The sequence below is a fragment of the Periophthalmus magnuspinnatus genome, chromosome 1 (assembly GCF_009829125.3).
Source record: "Periophthalmus magnuspinnatus isolate fPerMag1 chromosome 1, fPerMag1.2.pri, whole genome shotgun sequence".
Lineage (NCBI taxonomy): Eukaryota > Metazoa > Chordata > Actinopteri > Gobiiformes > Gobiidae > Periophthalmus > Periophthalmus magnuspinnatus.
The window spans coordinates 4638367-4659946 of record NC_047126.1 but is presented as its reverse complement, the minus strand read 5'-3'; the positions used below and the strand labels follow the sequence as shown (position 1 = coordinate 4659946).

The 21580-nt window shown below is 39.5% G+C and overlaps 4 protein-coding genes across 5 annotated transcripts in view; 2 read left to right on the top strand and 2 right to left on the bottom strand.

Moving 5' to 3' along the window:
• The window catches only part of LOC117374788 (dynactin subunit 6-like), a 158489-nt gene that overhangs the window by 125514 nt on the left and 11395 nt on the right, over nucleotides 1-21580 (top strand). The window lies entirely within an intron of this gene.
• On the top strand, nucleotides 1149-3816 carry LOC129456301 (uncharacterized). Its single transcript, XM_055222483.1, has 5 exons — nucleotides 1149-1286; nucleotides 1361-1777; nucleotides 3434-3559; nucleotides 3625-3653; nucleotides 3721-3816. The coding sequence occupies exons 1-5, from the start codon at nucleotides 1250-1252 to the stop codon at nucleotides 3778-3780; spliced, it is 669 nt and encodes a 222-aa protein (XP_055078458.1). The 5' UTR covers nucleotides 1149-1249; the 3' UTR covers nucleotides 3781-3816.
• LOC117372333 (stromal interaction molecule 2) lies at nucleotides 4640-14937 on the bottom strand. Of its 2 annotated transcripts, XM_033968130.2 has the most exons (12): nucleotides 14311-14937; nucleotides 13516-13646; nucleotides 10452-10563; nucleotides 10259-10370; nucleotides 10034-10149; nucleotides 9595-9769; nucleotides 9341-9518; nucleotides 8425-8586; nucleotides 8247-8347; nucleotides 7937-8184; nucleotides 7680-7866; nucleotides 4640-7522 (listed from the first exon to the last, which is right to left on the bottom strand). In XM_033968130.2, exons 1-12 carry the CDS (start codon nucleotides 14426-14428, stop codon nucleotides 6121-6123), a joined length of 3042 nt encoding a protein of 1013 aa, XP_033824021.1. In that variant the 5' UTR covers nucleotides 14429-14937; the 3' UTR covers nucleotides 4640-6120. The 2 variants fall into 2 exon arrangements, with proteins under 2 accessions (XP_033824021.1, XP_055080983.1); XM_055225008.1 differs by lacking the exons at nucleotides 4640-7522; nucleotides 7680-7866 and having other exon boundaries at nucleotides 7951-8184; nucleotides 8247-8343; nucleotides 14311-14931.
• On the bottom strand, nucleotides 15977-20540 carry LOC117372344 (recombining binding protein suppressor of hairless-like). Its single transcript, XM_033968140.2, has 11 exons — nucleotides 20410-20540; nucleotides 19900-19938; nucleotides 19576-19671; nucleotides 19336-19501; nucleotides 19076-19250; nucleotides 18850-18987; nucleotides 18663-18775; nucleotides 18437-18577; nucleotides 18208-18363; nucleotides 17535-17638; nucleotides 15977-17214 (listed from the first exon to the last, which is right to left on the bottom strand). Exons 1-11 carry the CDS (start codon nucleotides 20427-20429, stop codon nucleotides 16872-16874), a joined length of 1491 nt encoding a protein of 496 aa, XP_033824031.1. The 5' UTR covers nucleotides 20430-20540; the 3' UTR covers nucleotides 15977-16871.

Sequence of the window (21580 nt, the reverse complement as noted above, 5' to 3'; positions counted from 1 at the left end):
CTGCCTGGCCAAAAAAAAAAAGGTCACACACTCTAATCTAAGTCAAACATTCGCTGTTGCATTGTTTCGATTTCGCTTCTGCATCGTCACAACATTTATTTCCATCCAGTGTTGCATTAATTTTCCACCCTGATGTTGCATTGATGATGGTCGAGTCTGACGCTGCACAAAGCTTCTCCAGCTCATCCCAAAGATTCTCAATGGGGTTAAGGTCTGGACTCTGTGGTGGACGATCCATGTGTGAAAATGACGTCTCATGCTCCTGATCCACTCTGTCACAATTTTAGCCTGATGAATCCTGGCATTGTCATCTTGGAATACGCCCGTGTCATCAGGGAAGAAAAAATCCATTGATGGAATAACCTGGTCATTCAGTTTATTCAGGTGTCAGCTGACCTCATTCTGCTGAACCTGGACCGGACCAACTGCAGCGACACCAACGTATTTGCTTAGTTAAATCCAGGTGGCGACTTTTTTTTTGGCCAGGCAGTGTATAAAAACTCAAAAGTCGTACTGACTGTAAATCAATAAGTTTGTCTGAATGTAGTTTGCTGCTTTTTCACTGAGCTTTGTACGCCTGTTTGCTACTCTACACCACAAAGTACTGTACTATTCAAACTGTAAGCATCTGTACTTCACTTACACACAACTAAAGCGATTTTTTTTTTGTACTTTTACTTCACTGCATTTGAGATTCGGCACTTGTACTTTCATTTCCTTTGCATTTTTGAGCAGCACTGACAAGTTAAAGTACTTTTTACATGTTTTTGAGCTCCGGCAGAAAAGGCTGAGGGGTTTATTTTTAACACGTTCATAATTTGGGCAAACAAAAATATAACAACAAATAAAAACAGCTACAGTAAAAAGACGTATTCATTTGTTTCTGTCTCTGAATTTAGAGTCTAAATTCCATCCAGTGTTGCATTAATTTTTCCGCAAGATGTTAGTGTCTAAATTCAGCACGAATCTTTATCAAAAATCACTGCTTAACAACTTTATAAAGTGTTTTCTGATGCTAACTTGACTGCACACGGGTTGCCTTCTCTGCTAAACACCAGAGACCACAGGAGGAACCATTTCGGGGAGACAGTAAGCTCTATTTCTTTTTGTTTCATACTGTGAAAATGTACCATCTTTCGAGCTTACCACAACAACCACGAAGCAGAAACTTGTGCCGGACCAGCCGCTTTGCACTTTCATTTCTTTAGACTAGTAGCAGTTGCACAAAGAGCTCGTCGTGTTGGACCTCATGAGCGGCCTGATGATTGCGCTCCTTATATTTTTTGGTAAATCTAGTCGTTTTTTTGCGTTTTTTTTATGTCTGTGCAGTCTGACTATAATGTGTTTTGACTCTCTGCAGGGCTGGCGTGCTCTGAGCGGCTCGTAGTGTTCGGTTCGGTTGTGGATGTGAGAGTGGAGCTCGGAGAAGACATCGTGATGCACTGTGATTGCACCACAGCGAGCGGGGTTCTGGTGGTCTGGTACCGCAACTGCTCCCACGCGCACCAGCCAACGTTGGTTTTGAAACTACGGACCAAGTACCTGCACCATTTACGCAACGACCCTGTGAGCTGGATGACCCCTTTGCCTCGATTTCGGTTTGTGAAGAACGACTCGTCCAATTCCTACGATCTGTCCATCAGTAACGTGACCGAGTCTGACGTAGGTTTGTACTACTGTGGAACCGAAACACCCAGTCTCGAGGAGGATGGAGCGAGTTATCTCCAGAAAACGTACAAATATGAGTACGGGAACACATCAACACAGCTAACGTTAAGTGAGTTTGTTTCAGTTTTTGTTTATTTTGCGAAATGTAAGGACAGTGTGTTATGTTTAGAGATTTAAGGCAGTTAATGGATTCACTGATTAGAAAGACAGTGGAAGAGTGTTTGTCCGCTCATCCAATCCAACTTTATTTATAAAGCACTTTAAAAACAACACAGTCGACCAAAGTGCTGTACACAAGTTAAAACACAAAAAACATGAGATGGAATAACATTAAAAACAGAACATGATAAATGTCAAGTCTTTACACTGAGTTAAAAGCCAAGCTGAAAAAATGAGTTTTAAGAAGAGATTTAAAAACAGGAAGTGAGTCGTCCATTCTAACATTCAGTGGAAGTGCAGTCCAGAGTTTAGACGCAGCCACTGAAAAAGCCCGATCACCCCTAAGTTTCCTTTTTGGCCTGGGGACCACAAGGAGAACCCGACCTGCAGACCTGAGAGAGCGGGAGTGTGAGGCACCAGCAGGTCAGACAGATACAGAGGGGCCAGGCCATGCAGACAATTAAAAACAAATAAAAGAATCTTAAAATCAATGCGAAACTGAACAGGCCAATGTAGAGATTTCAGAATGGGAGTTATGTGGTGAAATTTCCGAGAACCAGAACCAGCTGATCTGAAGGTTGGTGGTTCGAATCCCGCTCTTGACATAAACAACATTGGTTGAGCGGTCAGATCTGTTGACCCACAGGTTGGCAGTGCGATCTGAGCTGAACAGATGAATGTTGTTATTGTGTCCTCAGGCCTGACACTATTTATTTATTCATTTATCTATCTATCGATCGATCTATCTATATTTATTTATTCATGTATTTATTTATTTATTTAATTAGTTATCTGTTTGTTTATTTATTTATTCATGTATTTATTTATCTATTTATTTATTCATTCATTTATTTATTTATTTAATGCAAGACAGACAAACAGTGACAAGTTAAATACAGTGGTGACAAGTGCTGATAAGATATACAAGACCTGGTTTGTAGACGTAACAGCTATTTATGTGACAAGTGTGGTGTGTGTGTGTGTGTGTGTGTGTGTTGTGTGTTGCGTGTGTGTTGTGTGTGTGTTGTGTGTGTGTGTGTGGTTGATATTTCCGTGACTTTGGAGGTGGTAAGGTGAGGACGGCAGAGGAAAATGCTAGTAGTAGTAATTTGTAAGTGAGAAAAGAAGATATAGAGAATGTAAATGTGGAGCAAAAATAAATAAATACAATAATAATAAAAAAATAAATAATAATAATAAAATAAAACTATAATAATAATAATAATAATAATAATAATAATAATAATTTTAAGAATTACAATTTTAATAAAAATACATCATAAATAATATAAAAATGTATAAGGTTTTTTATGAGGTTTTTTGATGTAAAGCGCTTTGAGCCTCGATGGTGGAAAAGTGCTGTATAACATTGTGACCATTTACCCTAATGAATTAAGATTACTCTTTAATATTAACAATTTTCACATCACAACAGGCTGCGGGGTCGGTATGGCATTAGAAAACCTCATTGGTGACAGACTTTTTCAAATTTACAGCACCTCAAATCAGTGTACACCATAAGCACACATATATATTTTATGTATTCAAACATTTAGATGTATTTCAGCCGTACATTTGGATGACTGTGTGGTTTTTAAACTTGCAGAATCCTCGGGAGTATCTGAGTGCTCAAAACCTGAGTGGTGGTCCACGCTGGTGCTGACTGTGACCGTGATCCTCTTCTCCAACCTGTGCTTCATCGTTCTGTATCATCTCTGTCATCGGAAACATGGTAAAACATCGTCCTGTTCGTTTGTTCTGTTCATCCACATTCTCTAACACAACAACGTTTTACAGATGACAGATTTCACACAACAGCTCATCAGGTCAGTATTTAATGCACTGGAAACACATCGTCTCTACTGTATGAATGTGATTTCTCTTTATTTTCAGGATCAGGACCCGTATTTAACCATTGTGGAGTTTGGAGCCAAGGAAAGAAAAAATCAGTAGCACCAAGCTGATCATTTATTGCCTTAAATTAAAAGAATAAACACAACATTTTTCACTATTTACTCATATATTTGACTGATTTGATTCATGCAGTGATAAATATCTACAGCATCCAGTACATTAGCACATTATAGTTACACCTTATTATTGCAGCTGTTACTTTATAAACTACATGTACTGAACTAATTCATCAGTTTTCTAAATCAAATGGTTGAGCGGCTGTAAAACTGTAAAAACTACTTTCACATTTCACTTTGGCATTTTCACACCATAAAGATGACTTAATGCTTACACAGAAAAACAATAACAAAAAGAGCACATCCTGTTTTTTGAGTGTATTAACGCTGTTAGTGGATGTGCACATGTGGTGAGAGAAAGGTCAGACTGAGCTGAAATGAGCTTTTGAAACAACAGGCGCAGGAAAACCACCAGTGCTTTGCTCTCAGCTCCACCTTTAACCACATCCCACCATAGTGCTCCCGACGGTTCACATATTCAGTGCTGCGCTTTTCAACATGTGAAGTGATCATTTGTTTCCTCAGTTTAAATAAAGATGATTCATTTTTATTAATGGACCATTGGATTTATACAGAGCCTTTCAAAACAGCCAAAGAAACCTCTTTACACTGCATTATTTATTCAATTCATGCTCTGTGTACAAACTGCTACTGCAGCCACAGCTGCCCTGGGGCAGACTGACAGAAGTGAGGCTGCCAGTCCTCACACACCACTTTCACAGTAGGCAATGGGGCTGAAGTGCCTTGCCTAAGGACACATCAGCAGTTTTGCATGTTGGGGGAAAAGTGTTCTCAGTGTCATTGTGTTTTGATCCAGACAAATTGTCCATTAAACTCAAGACTTTTTTACATCAGTGAAATTTCTTTATTGATTGTACAAACTACAGCGATGCTGCTGCTTTAATAAACATGTCCAGCAGATGGCATCATTCATACATTTACCACAGGATCTCACAGTGTCCAAAGACTTTTCATCAATCAAGAAAATATATTCAAAAACAAGTTAAGAACTACCAAATGTGTAAACTTAGTAGAAGTATATAGAACAGAGGACAGGTGATTCTCTTTACACTGGACCAAAAATGTAACTTTCCTGATTTAAGTAAAGCCTAAATGCAGAAGTATGAAGTGTAAAGTAGTATTAAAGTAGTGATACGTTTCTTTCCAATGTGGGCAATTTTGAATGCAGTGAAATAACAACGATGGATAAAACAAATATAATTTAGGATTAGGATGATACTATTGTTTTCTTTTCAGAGTCAACATGAATGAATGTAAACAAACAAATGCACCAAAACATAGACTTATATATGCAGTATATATACAGTATATATACATAGACTCTATATATACTGTATATGTATACATAGACTGTATATATGCAGTATATATACATAGACTCTATATATACTGTATATGTATACATAGACTTATATATACAGTATATATACATAGACTCTATATATACTGTATATGTATACATAGACTGTATATATGCAGTATATATACAGTATATATACATAGACTCTATATATACTGTATATGTATACATAGACTGTATATATGCAGTATATATACACAGACTCTATATATACTGTATATGTACACAGTGTATATGTACAGTCTATGCACAAAGCTCAACAAATACATTTAACGCGACTATAAGGGGAAACATTTGAGCAGATTCTGTGAGTATAGGCCACATAAAATCAATAAAATAAAGAGGTAGCCTTTACACATTTTTTTTTATAACAAAAACAGTGTGTTACAGTGAACTCTGACACTCATCTATACAACTGCTTCATCCATTTTTACAAATAGAATTGTATAAGCATAAATAAAATATAAATATTCTTAAACTCTAATCTAATTAATTTCCTTTTCAGTACAAATATAAAACTACATATTCTAAACTAAAACAGCTTTAAATAAAACCAATAAGTTAAGATGCTTCATTAGTGAATTTATCACACAACATAATAACAAACTGCTGTGTTTCAAAAGTTATATTTGTATTAAAAGATCAGATTAGGGAGTTACTGTTATTTAAAATATGTTGTGTTGTTCTGTCCAGAAGCAGCCGAGTGTCGACTTCAGTAAAGAATCTAACACAGCTCCACTGATGTAAAAGGCTCACAAGCATCTGAAGCTCAGGAGCACATGTATTAAGTAAAATGTGGTAAACCCACATGTTTGTCTAAGACAATAATCAAGTAAATATTAAATTAATTAATAATTAAATAAAGACCCAATGTACAAAACTACAGTGAACATAGTAAACATGGTATTTTTCTCCAAACACTAACACCACAGTGGCCAAAGGTCAGAGCTTATGCAGACCACTCTGAGACTTTTCTGGACTAGACTCGCGTTTCTTTTTAAAGAGATTTTTGAGCTTTAAAGACTTCTTGCCCTTGTCTTTGTCCCTGTTCTTATCTTCTGTTACCTCTTGGACCACTTCAGTCGGTGGATGTAAAGCCTGTGAGGTCAGGAGGGCTGTGGACTCGTTCCCAGAGACAAAAGTCTGCTGCAGGTTGGGAGTGGAGGCGGACAGGCCGGTCGCAGTGGTGCCCACAGAATGGCAGGACTTCTCTAAAATCCCATCGTAGACCAGCTGGCTCAGTGGACCAGCACTGAAAATATCAGCAGACGACTTCCATGGAGCCTGGGACGTTGCTGTTATATCAGGCTGACTGATTCTCCCAGAGAATGTGCTTGTCTCTCCCAAATCTTCCCTCATTAGCAAATGCTCAGGGATTTCATCAACTCTGTCAGCCATGATTTTACCAGTGGCCGTGTCCATGGAACTGTCAACCATCCTTGGGATCCTTCTCCTTAGAGAGGCGGCAGACATGTCGGAGTCCTCCCTGACTATTCTTCGACTGATTGGCTCATAGGCAAACTCCTGTCGCTCTGCTGTAAAACAGGTATCCACTGGGATCATTCGAATAGATCCAATATCAGACGGATACTCAAGCTCCTCTCTGGACACCCTTCGAGCCGGGTTACGATGCATCTCAAAGCCAACTTTCTTAACATCTAAATCTGCCTTAGTCCATGAGATTTTCCTTGAACCAGCGTCAAAAGACATCCCCATTGCGTCTCTGCCAATTCTTTTGGGCAATGATTCATAGGAATACTCTGCGTCATCTCGAAACTGCTTTCTCGGGACACTGTCAATCGTCGTTCCCATCATACCTCTGGTTAGCTTCCGTGGACCCAAGTCAGAAGCTTCCACTTCAGACCAAATAATCTTCCTAACATCTCGTGGATACTCACTTCTTTCTCTTGACACAGAGTCTGACAAATCTCCTAGTGTATCTCGCTCTGTTCTTCTACAGGCAAAATCAGAATCAAACTCACTAGGAAGGGTTTTTTTGACTGCAGCATCCACAGCACTTTCACCCATATCCTGAAACATCTTCAGTGGATGTTCTTCTCTAGATGCCCTCAAGGACTGGCTCTCAAAAGCTGAATCTAGATCTTTGTCCTGGATCATCCTTCTGCTGACTGAATCCACAATCGTCTCTAGTTCCTCAATAGAAACTTTGTGAACTGGAGACTCGATTGGTTCATCCGGATCTCTGACTTTGGACAGAGACACATCTGCTGGCATCTCTGCTTCATCTGGGTAATGTTTTCGAAGGGGCATTTCACCTTGATACATTTTGCCAACTGAAGGTGATGCCATGAAACTCTGGTCAGCAAACTTTTCCTGGGAATCTCTGCAAGTAATAAAGAGATAAAACTATTAAAACAATGTACAAACACACACGTAAATAATACATCCATCCATCCATCCACACACACACACGTACAGATATATATGAGACAGACGTTTACAGAATGGGGTCCATGCTCTTTTAGTGAGTGTTGACTTACTGCTTTATCAGGGTTTTGCGCAGGAGTACTTCATCCTCCTCAAAGCACGGGTAAGGGGCACGTATAGGAATGAGGAGGTCAGGGTCTGGAGAGATCATAGACACTGAAGGTTGTGTGACAACACCAGAACGGCGCGTCCGGGACACTCGAGAGGGACGAGTTTGGGGAGAGCACTTCATGGGTTGCACTGGAAATAAAAACAGGTATATTCAAACTAAACTCCACTCGTCAGGTTATACGACATACTCAATGTTTACCTGGCATCTGCTGTATCATAGGAGTCTCCTCTAAAAGATCCTCCATAGATCCATGAGCTGCACTGTGGTACAAGCATCCAGACTGAGGAACTCGTGGCAGACCAAACGTTGCTGGGTCGGAGTAAAGTTGAGCAGTCAGGTTTGCCAGGCCTGGATTCCTCATGATTGGAAACCCACACAATCGCTCAATCTGCTGCCAGCGATGAAGGCGCTCCCGTAAGCAGGCCGTAACTTCAGATAAAGCATTTCTATGGACAAGAGTTCATTATGACAGATGTGTGCTTTGTTAGGGGAGGATTGCATTACTTACTTTGCCTCAAGGATTTTATGGTCAACTTGATCCAGAGATGAACTGTGCGCCACATGAAGAGTCCCCAGCAAAGAGCTTCTTTTCTTTTTAATTCTTTCTGCCTGACAAATTCAAATGATTACACTTATGTATTTGTGTGTTTTTTACAGAACAAGCCTGTGTAAAGACACAGTCATACTTCTTCTTTGGCTGTTGCGAGCTGGAGCTCGGCACTGTGCTTCTTGACGTTGTAGTACTGGACCTCCACTTCATGTGTGAGCTGCAGCCACTGCTGCAGAGCCTCAGAGGCCGTCCAGCTGGCCTGCATGTCCTTCTCAGCCTGCTTCAGGACCTCTCGCACCTTTTCAGAGTAAATACAAAACCAGGTTACTACATTACTCTGTCACTCTGTGACTCATAGTGTACATATCTTACAGAAAATGTAAAAATCATATTTACACAAGATATTATCTTACACAGGGCCTTAACATCAGGCCGACAGCACAGCCACATCTTTATTTGGGTTTAGATTAAGCAAGTATGACTATGGTTATGTTATGATCAATCAATGTAATGTCCCTAAAAAAGCACAGAAATCCAACTGTTCACTGTTCGCATTAAGACGGGACAGTGTCGTCTAAAACACAGGCCCTGAGCAGGTTCACACGACTGAGCTGAGGGTTCTGTGCGCCCTCTTGTGATGATTGGTGAGAATAAAGTTTGTGTTTTGGGGGGCTCCAGGGACTCTGTATAACAATGTACCTTTGAGCAAAATAGAAAGAAAGTGCAAAAAAGCCAAGTGAGATTTCTGTCCTTGTGAGCTTAACTTTCAAATATGAGGTAAGCACAAAAGGACAGATGATAATTCACTTCATTTACACACAATCTTATTTTAATTCCTTAATAACTCTTTAGAATCATCAGGGGTGAGATTTCACCTACCAGAATTGTAACAGTATGTGAACTGAAGCAGTATTTATATTGATCTGGTACTTAAAGTGAAAAAGTCATAAATGATTGAGAGAGAGTTCTTTCGTGTTCACTTTAACTGTTGTTTTCCATTCTTATTTTGTCCATATAATAAAAGAATATTTATATGAGCATGTAGCTTCTACCTGCTCCAGTTCTTCCTCAGCATATCTGAGGCGGCTGAGTTCGTTGACAGCTCCTTGTCTGAGCTCATGGAGGCGGTGGGCCTCCTCCTGTGCCCCCATGATCTCATCCCTCATCTTCTCCTCCAGGCTCTGCTTCTCCTCTGCCACACTGCGTTTCTCCTCCTGGGCACGCTCCAGTCTGCTCAGGTAAGAACACTTTCAGTTCAACAGGAGTGGACACCAATCAACCGTAAAGATGAGTGGATATTACTGACTGTTCCTGCAGCTCCATGAGGCTCTGCTCGGCGCTCTGAAGACTCTCCAGATCCTTCATCATCTTGGCAATGTGGACCTTGCTGGCTTTGTTCTGGGCTTGGGCGAACCAGCAACCTCCTATTCCCATCACCACGGACACAATAAGCAGCAGGTCTTTCATGTAGTTGTGAGGCCCTGGAGTGAGATGTACCACTGATTAATACAGCAAACAAAACTTTCTTCATTATGAGCATTCACCAAACAAAAGTCGACTATGATGGCAAAAGTAACCAAGATATTATAGCAGATTGGTGCATGTAAAAGACAGAACAGATGAAGTAGTGCGGTGTACAATGATCTGATGGTATAGTGTTTGCCTCTATGAACTCATTTGACTGTTAAATGTGTGCAGTAAAGTCTACATATGGACTTAAGGAACAGAGTGTCACCGACTCTTACGTGTTGGTGGTCCAAACAGCACCACATCCAGCGCTTTAATGTTGAGCTTCTGCTTGTCCCTCTGGTCCTGGACTTTGAGCTGCCCACTCAAGAACGACGGCTCATTTGCTGCAATCCTGTGTGTTTTATTGGAACACAACATGGTTTTATACTTTGATAGTTTACACGTTTATTATTCAGCTGATGGACACCCCAGTGGGACGCGTTAGGAGTAATCGTGTTTACCTTGGTAGTGTATTTCCAGTGACTTTAAACTCTTTAAAGTTCTTCTCATACTGCGGCAGCTCCACAAAGTCTTTCAGCCAGCGGAGCACTTCTTCTTGAGTCCAATTATGAACTGAAAAGTCATAGTCAAGTCGGGCAGTGAGAGAAAGCGCTGCTGTATTTGCACACTTACGTCACAAACCCTGGCACGCACCTTGGGACGACTTCCAGCCTCTCCACAGCTCCTCCACGGTGATGTGCTGGTCTTCTCTGTGCAGGTTGCTATGTTTGTTGGTCTGCTGCTGTTTCATGTCCTCAATTATGAACTTTCCAAAACACAAAACAAACTCATTACTTTATAAGAAACGGTTAAAAATGTGTAGTGATACCTGGAAACTCCAATGGCGCCGTGCTAAGTCTTTAATACTGATGAAGCCTTGGAATGTTTTGAAACCGTACGCACAAAAACAAGACGCGCAACTGAAGGATATTACGTTACACTGCCATTTTCCGACACATGCTGTTTACTGTTTGAGTGATACAGTTTTGATGGACTGGACTGTATGTATTTATGTATTTATCATGTACAGTATGGAGAAGAATACTACGAAAAGTGTTTAATTACAGAATACTGACTGCATACTGCATCAAAGTCTATTTTGTACATTTTCCGATACATGGCTTAATCAGAGTATAGTATTATGAATATTATGAATATTTAAACTACTTTCACATTGAGTTGAATTACATTATAGTGTAAAAAAGTCGACATAGGATTAAACACAGGGGCGTCAAACACATTTTCACCAAGGGCCATATCAGCAAAATGGCTTCTCTCAAAGGGCCAGATATAAAATAAATCCAAGTACCTTTTTAACTTGTTAATTAACTGTTTCTGTATTTATTACTTATTCAAGTTACAAATATTACATATGCATTTGCCTAGATGTAAAAAAATGGCTGTGTAACTGTGTCTCCTGATAAAATGACATTTTAAGACCATCATACCTTTTAATTTACATGGTCGAGGGCCACATAAAATGATGTGGAGGGCCACATTTGGCCCACGGGCCTTGAGTTTGACACTTGTGATTAAACAAATGTATGTTTGTTGCACTTAACTGTAATTCAGAGAAGGATAAATCACATATATGCACTGCAAGAACAGGGTTTTTTTTCTTCTTTTTTTCTCACCATTTTCTCACACCTTGTTGTGTGACGCCTAAACTGCATAATCGTGTCCTGTATCATGTATTTCTTTGGTTTTAGGAAAGTAAATGTGTTCTGAATAGCACTAAATGAAAGAAATGAGTATTCTGAATGTATATATTAGGGGTACACTATGTATTACTTCCCAGCAGTGCTCATTTAAACATAAAATACCTTTGAACGACTGGGATTTGTGCAGTAACGAGCTCTGGTGTTGATGTGCGCTGAGCGTCTGTGTGAGAGTGTCTTGGAATCTGTCCTTGGCTGTAAACCGTGGCCTCATTTGATGCTTGAGGATTTTTAGACCATGTGGGATGAGCCGAGACCCCTCCCCTGATGTCTCTATAGTAACGGCAACCCGAGCCCCTGGATACGGTGTCCCAGTCCTGCATTCTCCAAACGCTGAGCCGCACTGCTCCTCTGCTTTGCTCACTATGGAACATACTGTATGGCCACAAGTACATCCCACATGATGTGATTTAATAGAGTAAATTCAAAGTAGAATGTGTAACTTCTCTGGGGTAGGGTGCATCATGTGTTCATCGCTATGGAGATGTGTTTGCTTTGCCTGCAACTCCACAATGTGGCATTAATCATATATATCTCCATGGTGATAGCAGGTCAGACCGAGTTAGAGTCAGATCTGTGGAGAGGCAATCTGGTCCACAGTATAAATGCATGTTTTTCAGGGTTTTTTAGCAACAAAAACCCATGTAACTGTAAAAATAAAAAAGTTTAATTAAATGTTCTGTTGTGATTTTTTTGTGCTTGTAGTTTTTTGTCTAATTTTATATAATGTTAGAGTATGGATGTGATAAATCAGAATACTAAAGTCAAGATACTAAAGTCAGGATACTACAGTCATGATACTAAAGTCAGATACTAAAGTCAGAATAGTAAAGTCAGAATACTAAAGCCAGGATACTAAAGTCAGGATACTAAAGTCAGAATAGTAAAGTCAGAATACTAAAGTCGGGATACTAAAGTCAGAATACTAAAGTCAGAATACTAAAGTCAGAATACTAAAGTCAGAATACTAAAGTCAGGATACTAAAGTCAGAATACTAAAGTCAGAATACTAAAGTCGGGATACTAAAGTCAGAATACTAAAGTCAAGATACTAAAGTCAGGATACTAAAGTCGGGATACTAAAGTCAGAATACTAAAGTCAGGATACTAAAGTCAGAATACTAAAGTCAGAATACTAAAGTCAGGATACTAAAGTCAGAATACTAAAGTGAGATACTAAAGTCAGGATACTAAAGTCAGGATACTAAAGTCAGGATACTAAAGTCAGAATACTAAAGTCAGGATACTAAAGTCAGGATACTAAAGTCAGAATACTAAAGTCAGAATACTAAAGTCAGGATACTAAAGTCAGAATACTAAAGTGAGATACTAAAGTCAGAATACTAAAGTCAGATACTAAAGTCAGGATAATAAAGTCAGAATACTAAAGTCAGAATACTAAAGTCAGAATACTAAAGTCAGAATACTAAAGTCAGATACTAAAGTCAGGATACTAAAGTCAGGATACTAAAAAAAAAAACAAAAAAAAAAACTTTATTGATGTTGAGTAATTGGTTTCAATTCAATGTGATTTTGCGTTTACATTTATTACTGTATTTTGAATCTTGAAGTGTTGAAAACCGTTAAATGGAAGTTTTATTAAATATATAGCCAAAGCAGTATTTAAGGCAAATATTTATATATTATATTTAAATGTTACTCTCAAAATTTTAATCTCAAAGTCAGATGAACATTATAATCCACTACTATAGTCCAGTATCCAGATGTGTCAAAGATTCATCCGTTGGTTTTGATTCCTGACACCAAAGGCAAAGCAAGGTAAGTTTGTTTGTAGCACAATTCATACACAAGGTAATTCAAAGTGTTTTACAGAATAAGAAAGACATTAAAATCACAATACAACAAATCAAAGCATAAATAATCATCATAAAATTAACATTAAAGGAGAAAAGTGCAGAATAAACCCCTTTCAGTCACATGCACAGCTAAACAGAATCGTTTTGAGCCTGGATTTAAACATTCTCAAAGAAGTTCTGTACCTCCACACTCTCCTCCACCTCGATGCCTCCGTCCTGGTCATCGTCCATCATCTGGTGGATGTTTCTCAGAGCCTCCAGACTGTAGCGGTCCGCCTCGCTCATACATGGGGGAGTCACCACCATGCAGGGGTCTACAAAATATACAAATGTTCATTGAAATAATAAATCATGTTTGACTTCACACAGACACCACACAGTCTCATACACACTGTCAGTAAAGAGTAAATACACTGTACACTGTAAATAAATAAATGAATACACACAAATACATAAACAGTGATGCGTTCTTTTAATGTTTCTCTTTAAATAGGTTTCAGAGGCAGAGACATACCTACAGCATGAGCAGTAAAAATACTACTTTAGCTTATATGTTTGTGTTACGAGCAGCAGGAAAACTTTGGGAAGATGACATAGTTTCCTGTTATTGACCAGTGACTGACTCAGGATCCACTTTGGCACCGTGACGCAGTGAGTTCTGGTACTTTGACTGGTTCAAAGGAGTAAGGGTCAAAGGTGGACCAGCTGAAGCCTCTTTGAAAAGCAGCTCCAATAACACTGGTCAATTACACTTCACAATGTAAAGAATGGAGCTGCTATTTGGGACAGTCGGGATAGTTTAAAGACACACTGGAGAAAACCAATCAGTACTCTCCAAATCATGTCAGATACATAAGCACTAAACACTTACAAAACCATTTATATAAAGCCACTTTTGTTAGGTGAGCTTATGAATATTGGCTGCTCTTTACTTAAGGCTCCAGGTGTGTATTTGTAAATGTGATGATAATCCCTCACCTGTTGGGTCGAAGGAGGTGTGGGGGAGGCTGAAGCCGTGCAGATCTCCTGCGCTCTGAGCCGCTGCAAAAAGAGCCGCTGGAAACACCAGCAGCAAAAAGTAAGAGAGAAGCAGCATTTTATGAAACAACCACGCTATCCACAGGTTATTTGTCCTTGAAGCATTAAAATGTGTCCGTAGGTTCGACACGCGTTTGGGTGGCACAAGTATCTCTTTGCGCAAAGTGTGAAGCGATCCGTGTTTCTATTACGGGCAGAAGAGAGACGTGACACCGATGATTCGGTTGAGAAATCCCTCTCACCGGTGAGTCTTTAGCCTGTAGTGATCGTAGGTAAAATTAAACTTAAACAGATTTGTCAGATCACAATGGTTCACGTCTGAATAATCCACATAGTTTATCACAAAGAAACTCCAGTCCGTGCGTAAAAGTTATCCAAAACGCACTGGCCTGTCCAAACGCCTTAGGACAGTATTCTTCCTCTTGGTCACTGCTTTTCGTCTATTCCCTGCGTGTTTTTAGTTGTTGTTTAAGACCCAACAAAGGCCAGTAGGTGTTTTCTTTACTCTGCTCTGTTTTCTCTTGTGCCACCTCTTTGCCAAACGCAGAGTGGGTTTTCAGATGTGACGTTCTTGCGCGCAATTGCCCCCCCCCCTCTCCGCCCCTCTCTCTAGCAACTGGTCACCAAACTACATCTCCCCTAATGTCTCCCACCTGAATACTACCAATCATTCCATTATTCTTTATATTTAGGGCACGCACTTGGCAATATTTTCAACTCACACTGTTTTGTTTGTGCTGATTTAACATTGTTGAGCCTAATTTGATTAAAAACTTGGTTGGGTCTTGGATTAGTTCTTCAGTCATCCCCATTTTTCCAGTCTGTTCCACCTGTTTTCACCAAGTTTGTGTTCATTTTAATAAGCGTATGGATGTAGCTGATTGTTAAAAGTGTAGACCGGGTTATTGAACTTTCCCCAACATAAAACATCAAATTATAACTTTCCAAGTGCCTCAAGAGAATCTGGACAGAACCATGACCAGACTGAAAACTGCTTTAAACTTGTAACTATGCGCTTTTTCTGATGAAGTGTCCACCACCTGCAGGTCTCCACTGAGAAAAGTTGTTGCTTTACCTCAAATGTTCCAAAAAATGTCATTAAACTCATCTTTTATTTCAATTACAGATGTTGTATTGCTTGAAAAATAACTTGAAAAACATGCATTACTGTGAGTGAAATCGCCTCTCCACAGATCTGACTTTCCACTTGGCCTGCTTGTCCACATGGAGATTGAAAAGTTTATGGCGTATGTGGAACAGTCTAAGCAAATCAATAACATCTACATGGAGCAGGAGGAGCAGGTGACTGTGCAGCTTTAGCACTTTACGCTGATAAATGGATAAACTGGGTGTAAACATGTTTGAAAGAAGGAAAAACTCCAGCTATAAAGACATTAAACCATGAAAAGTGTGTCGTTTAACTGTTAAATATAGACTGAGCTGTAGACAGAACCACCAGAAGGAGCCTGCGGTCCACAGTTTGAGAAGCCGTGTTTACAGTTCTTTAAATGGTGAGTCTAATAGTGCACTGCTGTCTGACATTTCATAGACATCCCTTTGGAAATTAGATTAGACACACAAAGCCAACAAACACGATGAACTAGAATTATTGGTTGAAACTTTAAGAGACTTGAGAGACACCAACACACCATGCCACAAGCACAGATAGACAGCATCAGAGTCAGGTTTCACTGCAGCAATACAAGTCCCTGTTTAAAAATAGTTGGGGGCAGCTTTGACCTCTACCCTGCTGAGCATGCCCAGGCACAACTGACCAAGTGCTTCAACACATCTAATGCACCCTTAATATAATTTAATAATGCTCTATGATAAAACATTACAATCCAATACACAGTATCAGTCTCAATATCAGCTGTCCTAAAACTACAGATATTTGTAAAACCAATGGCACAAACATTAACTAAAAAGGTCTAATACTGACCAGTATTAGAGACATTGATTGATAAGAGTTTTTTGACATAAAACAATGTAATTACAATATCAGTCATTTATAAAACTGAAATTATTAGACCATTTTAGACAATTATTCAACCTGCTAGTGATGCTATTGAGTAATATGCAGCATTCTATTTGGTAACAAAAGATAACTACATTACAAAAATATCAAAAATGTACCTCCATAAATGCTTAGAAAATATAATATGTATATAAAATAATATAACAATATTCATTGGTCAGTGAAATGTTCCCTTGCAGGCTCTTGACCTGCAAACAAAAGCCTAACAACAGCTTTCAAAACAAAGACATGTGACATTGTTAAAAGACGTTTAAAAGTTTTAAGTTTGGTTTTTCAATTTCATCCATTTCTTGGTGACTTGTCCATACCAATCCACAAGAGGGAGCTAAAGTGGGCAATTCTTGTCCGAGCAGCTTTCAATAAAGCACATTTTGATCATTTCTCTTTGAGAGTTTCTTGTGTGCTGTTTGTGCAGGTCCATGGGCCTCTTTGGGAAATTACTTCACACAAAAAAATACATTTACTATGACGACAGGGACATGGTTGAGCCTCCGGACGATAGGCCCGAGTCACTGCCGCTGTAAGCTCCTTGACTTTCCCCCAGCCCGCCAAGAGAGGAGGAGGGGGAGGAAGAGGAGGCAGGCGATGATGAAGAAGTGCTTTGAGAGCGTATGATGGCTCCAGCAGCGCTGCAGTGAGGCCGTGGGCCGGGCTCAGGGGTGTAAGTGAAGGTCAGGGCGGTCGAGTAGATTATTCCATCGTTCCGGACCAGAGTGACGGGGACCTGCACCGGCTGCCGCACCCACCGCCAACCCTCTCTGAAGGCCGAGATGTCTGGGACCACACACAGCACACTCTCACCACACCTGAAAAGACACATGGTTATTTCATGTCATTTGATACAAGCAAATAAACTAAAAGCAACAGATGAAATATATAAAATAAAATATACGTCTTGTCTCCATTTAACTCCATTTATATTCACTCATACAGTTATACAGTCAAATATCAACCATTCTCTACTTTCTTTGACTTTCCAAACATGGTGTGCCATGGTCTGATATACACCTCATACCTTTCTGTACTAATCCTATTTGTCTTCTATTTCCAGAGTCTGATACTACAATATTGAAAAGTACTACTGTGAGGACGCATGAGCGTGATAATTATATAATTATGACTTTACCTGTACATGGTGTCAGCCTCTACGTCTCCAAACCAGACTCTGAGGTTAGGGGTAAAATTCTGTCCCGTCAGCTCCAACATCGCCACATCCCCGCCACCGTTTAGCTAGAAAATATACAACAATAGATTATAGATTAACAATTGTATAAATACATTTCCAGTCTTATGCAGGTCGTAGCAGTTTGAGTCGCCCTCTGTCCACATGAAATCAACACAAAACAACGACGAATCCTCATCACAGAAATGCACTTCAACTTTTGAAAAACAAAACTTTTTCCAATTAAAAGAATATTTCATTCTTATTCAAATATCATTTGCAAAAATGTTTTACATGCATCTTATTATTATTTTTTTATTAATGCCTTTGTTTAAAAAGACAAAGAAAAATACTCTCTGGTATTAAAGTCACTATATTTAACATTTTAGCCAAAAATAGACAAAAACATTTTTTGGTTGTTTATTGAACTGAAAAACATGCGTCCTTGCATCTCCACAAACCTGACTCTTATTTGGCCTGGAGGAGGGCCTCCTCCTGCTTGTTCCCATGGAAATGTTGTTCCTTTAATAATAATATTCCACATTATGGTATAAAACCTGTCCATCTCCATGAAGAATGTTCTGAAGTAGCTTTACCCTCTCAGCAGTGACACACTGTGAGTGTTACTGAGTGTTACCTGCAGACTCTCCACCACAGGGACGGGTGTGACTGGATTTGGAACAGGACCCATGCCTTCAAAGAAAGTGTACTCTGCTTTGTCTGTGCTAATGATGGTCCAAGAAGCGCCATCGTTTATGACCTCTTTGTTAGCTTCTTTGGAACATGGTGACGCCTGGGGAAAAACATGAGGATTAAAAAATAAGAATTAATCAGTAAATGTTTAGTCAGAAAGAGCTGACGCACACCTGAAACTGAATGATCCGTTCTTGTGAGAGACAAAGATACATCCTGTCTGTGTCTTTGAGGTAGAAGGCACATTTGTGGAGCTGAGACACTGGGTCATCTGCATCTAATAATGCATTCTGCTTGTCCACTTTTCGTATGATCTACAGAATCATAACACAAAACATATAGGCAAGGTCTAAGAATCACAAAGCTGTCGTTACAAATGTGTCATAAAGGTTTACATACCAGCCTGGGGAGAGCCATGCCAGTGACAGAACAGACCAGTTTGACCGTTTGTCCATAGTGAATATATCCATCTCTCACGGCAAACTCCTCCCCTTCAGACTCCTCATCGTCCACTGTCATTCAAAATCTGAGTTAGCAGAGCCTGAAGAGCTGGCAGAGGCAGTACAGTGGAGATTAAAGATCTTACAGAGGTGAATGAAGAAGGCCCCCCACTGCTGCGAACTGGCATGAAAGTTTCCCCCATCCACGTGAAGATATCTGGTGCTGACTGTCTGGGAACGTAAGCGATTAAACAGAGCCACTTTTGTCCCTGACGCTATGCACACTGCAAAAATGACACATGTGACTCAGAGACAAGATGCAACACACAATATGTACAAAACGTTACGGACAAAACTGAGTCTTCAACATACAGTCCGCGTTTTTAAGAGATTGTTTCTTTTTGGATGGTTTGGAGATGACCTTTATCCTCTTACTCAGGAACACGCCTATGTTGGTGCTGTTGCCGTACAACATCTTCACAGAAAGCATGAAGTGTTTTCGTTTATCTGAGTCACTGATGTACAGTGTTTTTGCAGTGCAGAAGTGCTGAAATAGAAAAAGAACACTGATTGGCATTTTCAGCCGGTAACAGAACTGTTACAATCACAGTCTTTAGCCATGAATAAAAGACCTTTCCCTCCAGATTAAGTTGTTGCATTTCCTGTTCGCTGTTCCCTATTCCAATGAAAGCACAGGGCTGAGCCTCCAGCTCCGTGGAGCCTTCTCTTTCCATTTTTTCCTGCTTCTTCTGCCAGCCACTACCCAACAGATAAACACACGGTGGTGGGCAGAAAAACCTGAGACAAATCCAGACGTTTATGTCAGACATAGAAACCAATTAATGAACTAAATACTCAACATCTACACTCACCGTTTCTCATTGCCGTAAGACTTTTGGGCTACTTTTGCATGCAGAATCAGCACAGTTTGGTCATCTTTTTCTTTCAAATAATTTCTCATAGCCTCCCTATGACAAAACACAACACGTGAGAAGAGTCTGTGTGAACCTCATCGTCCAGGTCTGATCCATCGCAAAAGACCAAGTTTAAATCTGTCAACTGGACAAAAAAGAACTGAAGAAGCAGATTTAAACTTTGTCTTTTGCTATGAAACACAACACATTGAAACAGCAGTGCTTTCTTTCATGTTTGTTTCTCATAAAGCTACAGTACAGCACATGTGTCCTCTGGTTTACCTTGTTAAACGCTGAGGCTGCGGTCTCTCACCAAACTTCCTGCAAAACAAAACACATAAAAGATGCAGGATAAACTCATGCAGTACACATTAAATACCATGATCTTTGTCAGAGCAATGCACAATCTGTCCTGAAGTTCTTTGGTTTAAATCTGAGCAGTTTTGTTCTGAATTATTAATGAATAAACTTTGAATAAACTTTGAAACAAGGTCAGTATTCTTTGCCTGCACTGTGCTTTGTGTATCATGCAGCAAATGGAAGAATATACAGAAAAATGAGAGATTAGAAGACTGAGATTCATTTAGATACAGGGTTTTTTTGCACACACACACACATACACACACACAGAGAGAGAGAGAGAGACAGACACACACACACACACTTAGACAGTCATTTAACACCACCATCCTGCCCCATCTGCCTCTGGATCTCCACTTAACCCCGTCCAAACACACCGACAAACCAACTTTCCCCTGTAAAAGTTGCACTCTTCTTCACTTGTGCACTTACCCCGTAACAACGGGCGCCATCTTCCAAATAACTCTCCCCCAGAAAAGTTCAACAATCGCGAGATCCCTCCCCCAACCCCCCTGCGCCAAAGCCCAACGGCACAACGGAGCAAAAGCAAAGGAAAGAAGAGGGAGAGAGAGGGGGGAGGTGTGGCAGGGCACCGGGGTGAACACGGGGGAGGGACGACGGGCAGAGGGCAGACGCCAAAACAACAGGCGTGGGAAAGTTACCAAACCTCGCGAGATTTCAAAAACTCTCACAATAGACATGAATTATCCGCGGCCCCAGATCTCGCGAGACTAAGCCGCAGCCGCACACTGAGGTTTTTTCACAACGTGCTCACTGTAACTAGATTCCCACGGCTGATTGTGCAATATTTGTCAGTAATTACACCTCTTTGCAGTGATAAATGTGGCGTTAAATAGACGGAAGACACGAATATATTGTGTCAAGTCTAAATAAAACGTTTGGTTGGGTTGTAAAGTGAGATTTGGGATGATTTTATTTATGATCAGTGGCAGGTTTAGGCTTTAAAATACATGTCTAGAATAGTTTATATTGTGTTTGTACAGTTGAAGTTTTTTTTTTTTTTGTTTTTTTTTTTGCATATTGTTCTCCATGAAGTTGGCAAATAAGAGAAATAAGGTCTATATTTTGTGTCCAACACCGCCCAAAATTAACCAAGGATGGGTTCAATCAAACTATGTTCCCCAAAAAACTGGAATATATTTCAAGAACATGCAAAATTGGATACTTTGGTGCCACAAATGCACTTTAATAATCTGGTGACAGACATGTATATTCACACCAGCCTCTGTTTTTAAGATTTACATTGAGTTATGCAGTTATTTGGGTTTTTTTTGTAATTGAACAGGGCCCCCATGAAAAGGAGAGTCTGAGTGCTCTAATTGTGCCCTCACTGTAGGAATAAAATTCAAATAAAATTCAAAAAATAACTAATTAAAAAAAATTAAATAAAAAAATAAATGAAAAAATAAAAAATATATAATAATAAATAAATACATAAATAAATGCATAAAAATTGATACAAAATAAAAATAAATAAATAAAAAATAATACATATATAATAATAAATAAATAAAAATAGATGCAACATAAAAATAAATAAAAATTAAAAAAAATAATAATAATAAATGAATGAATAAATAAA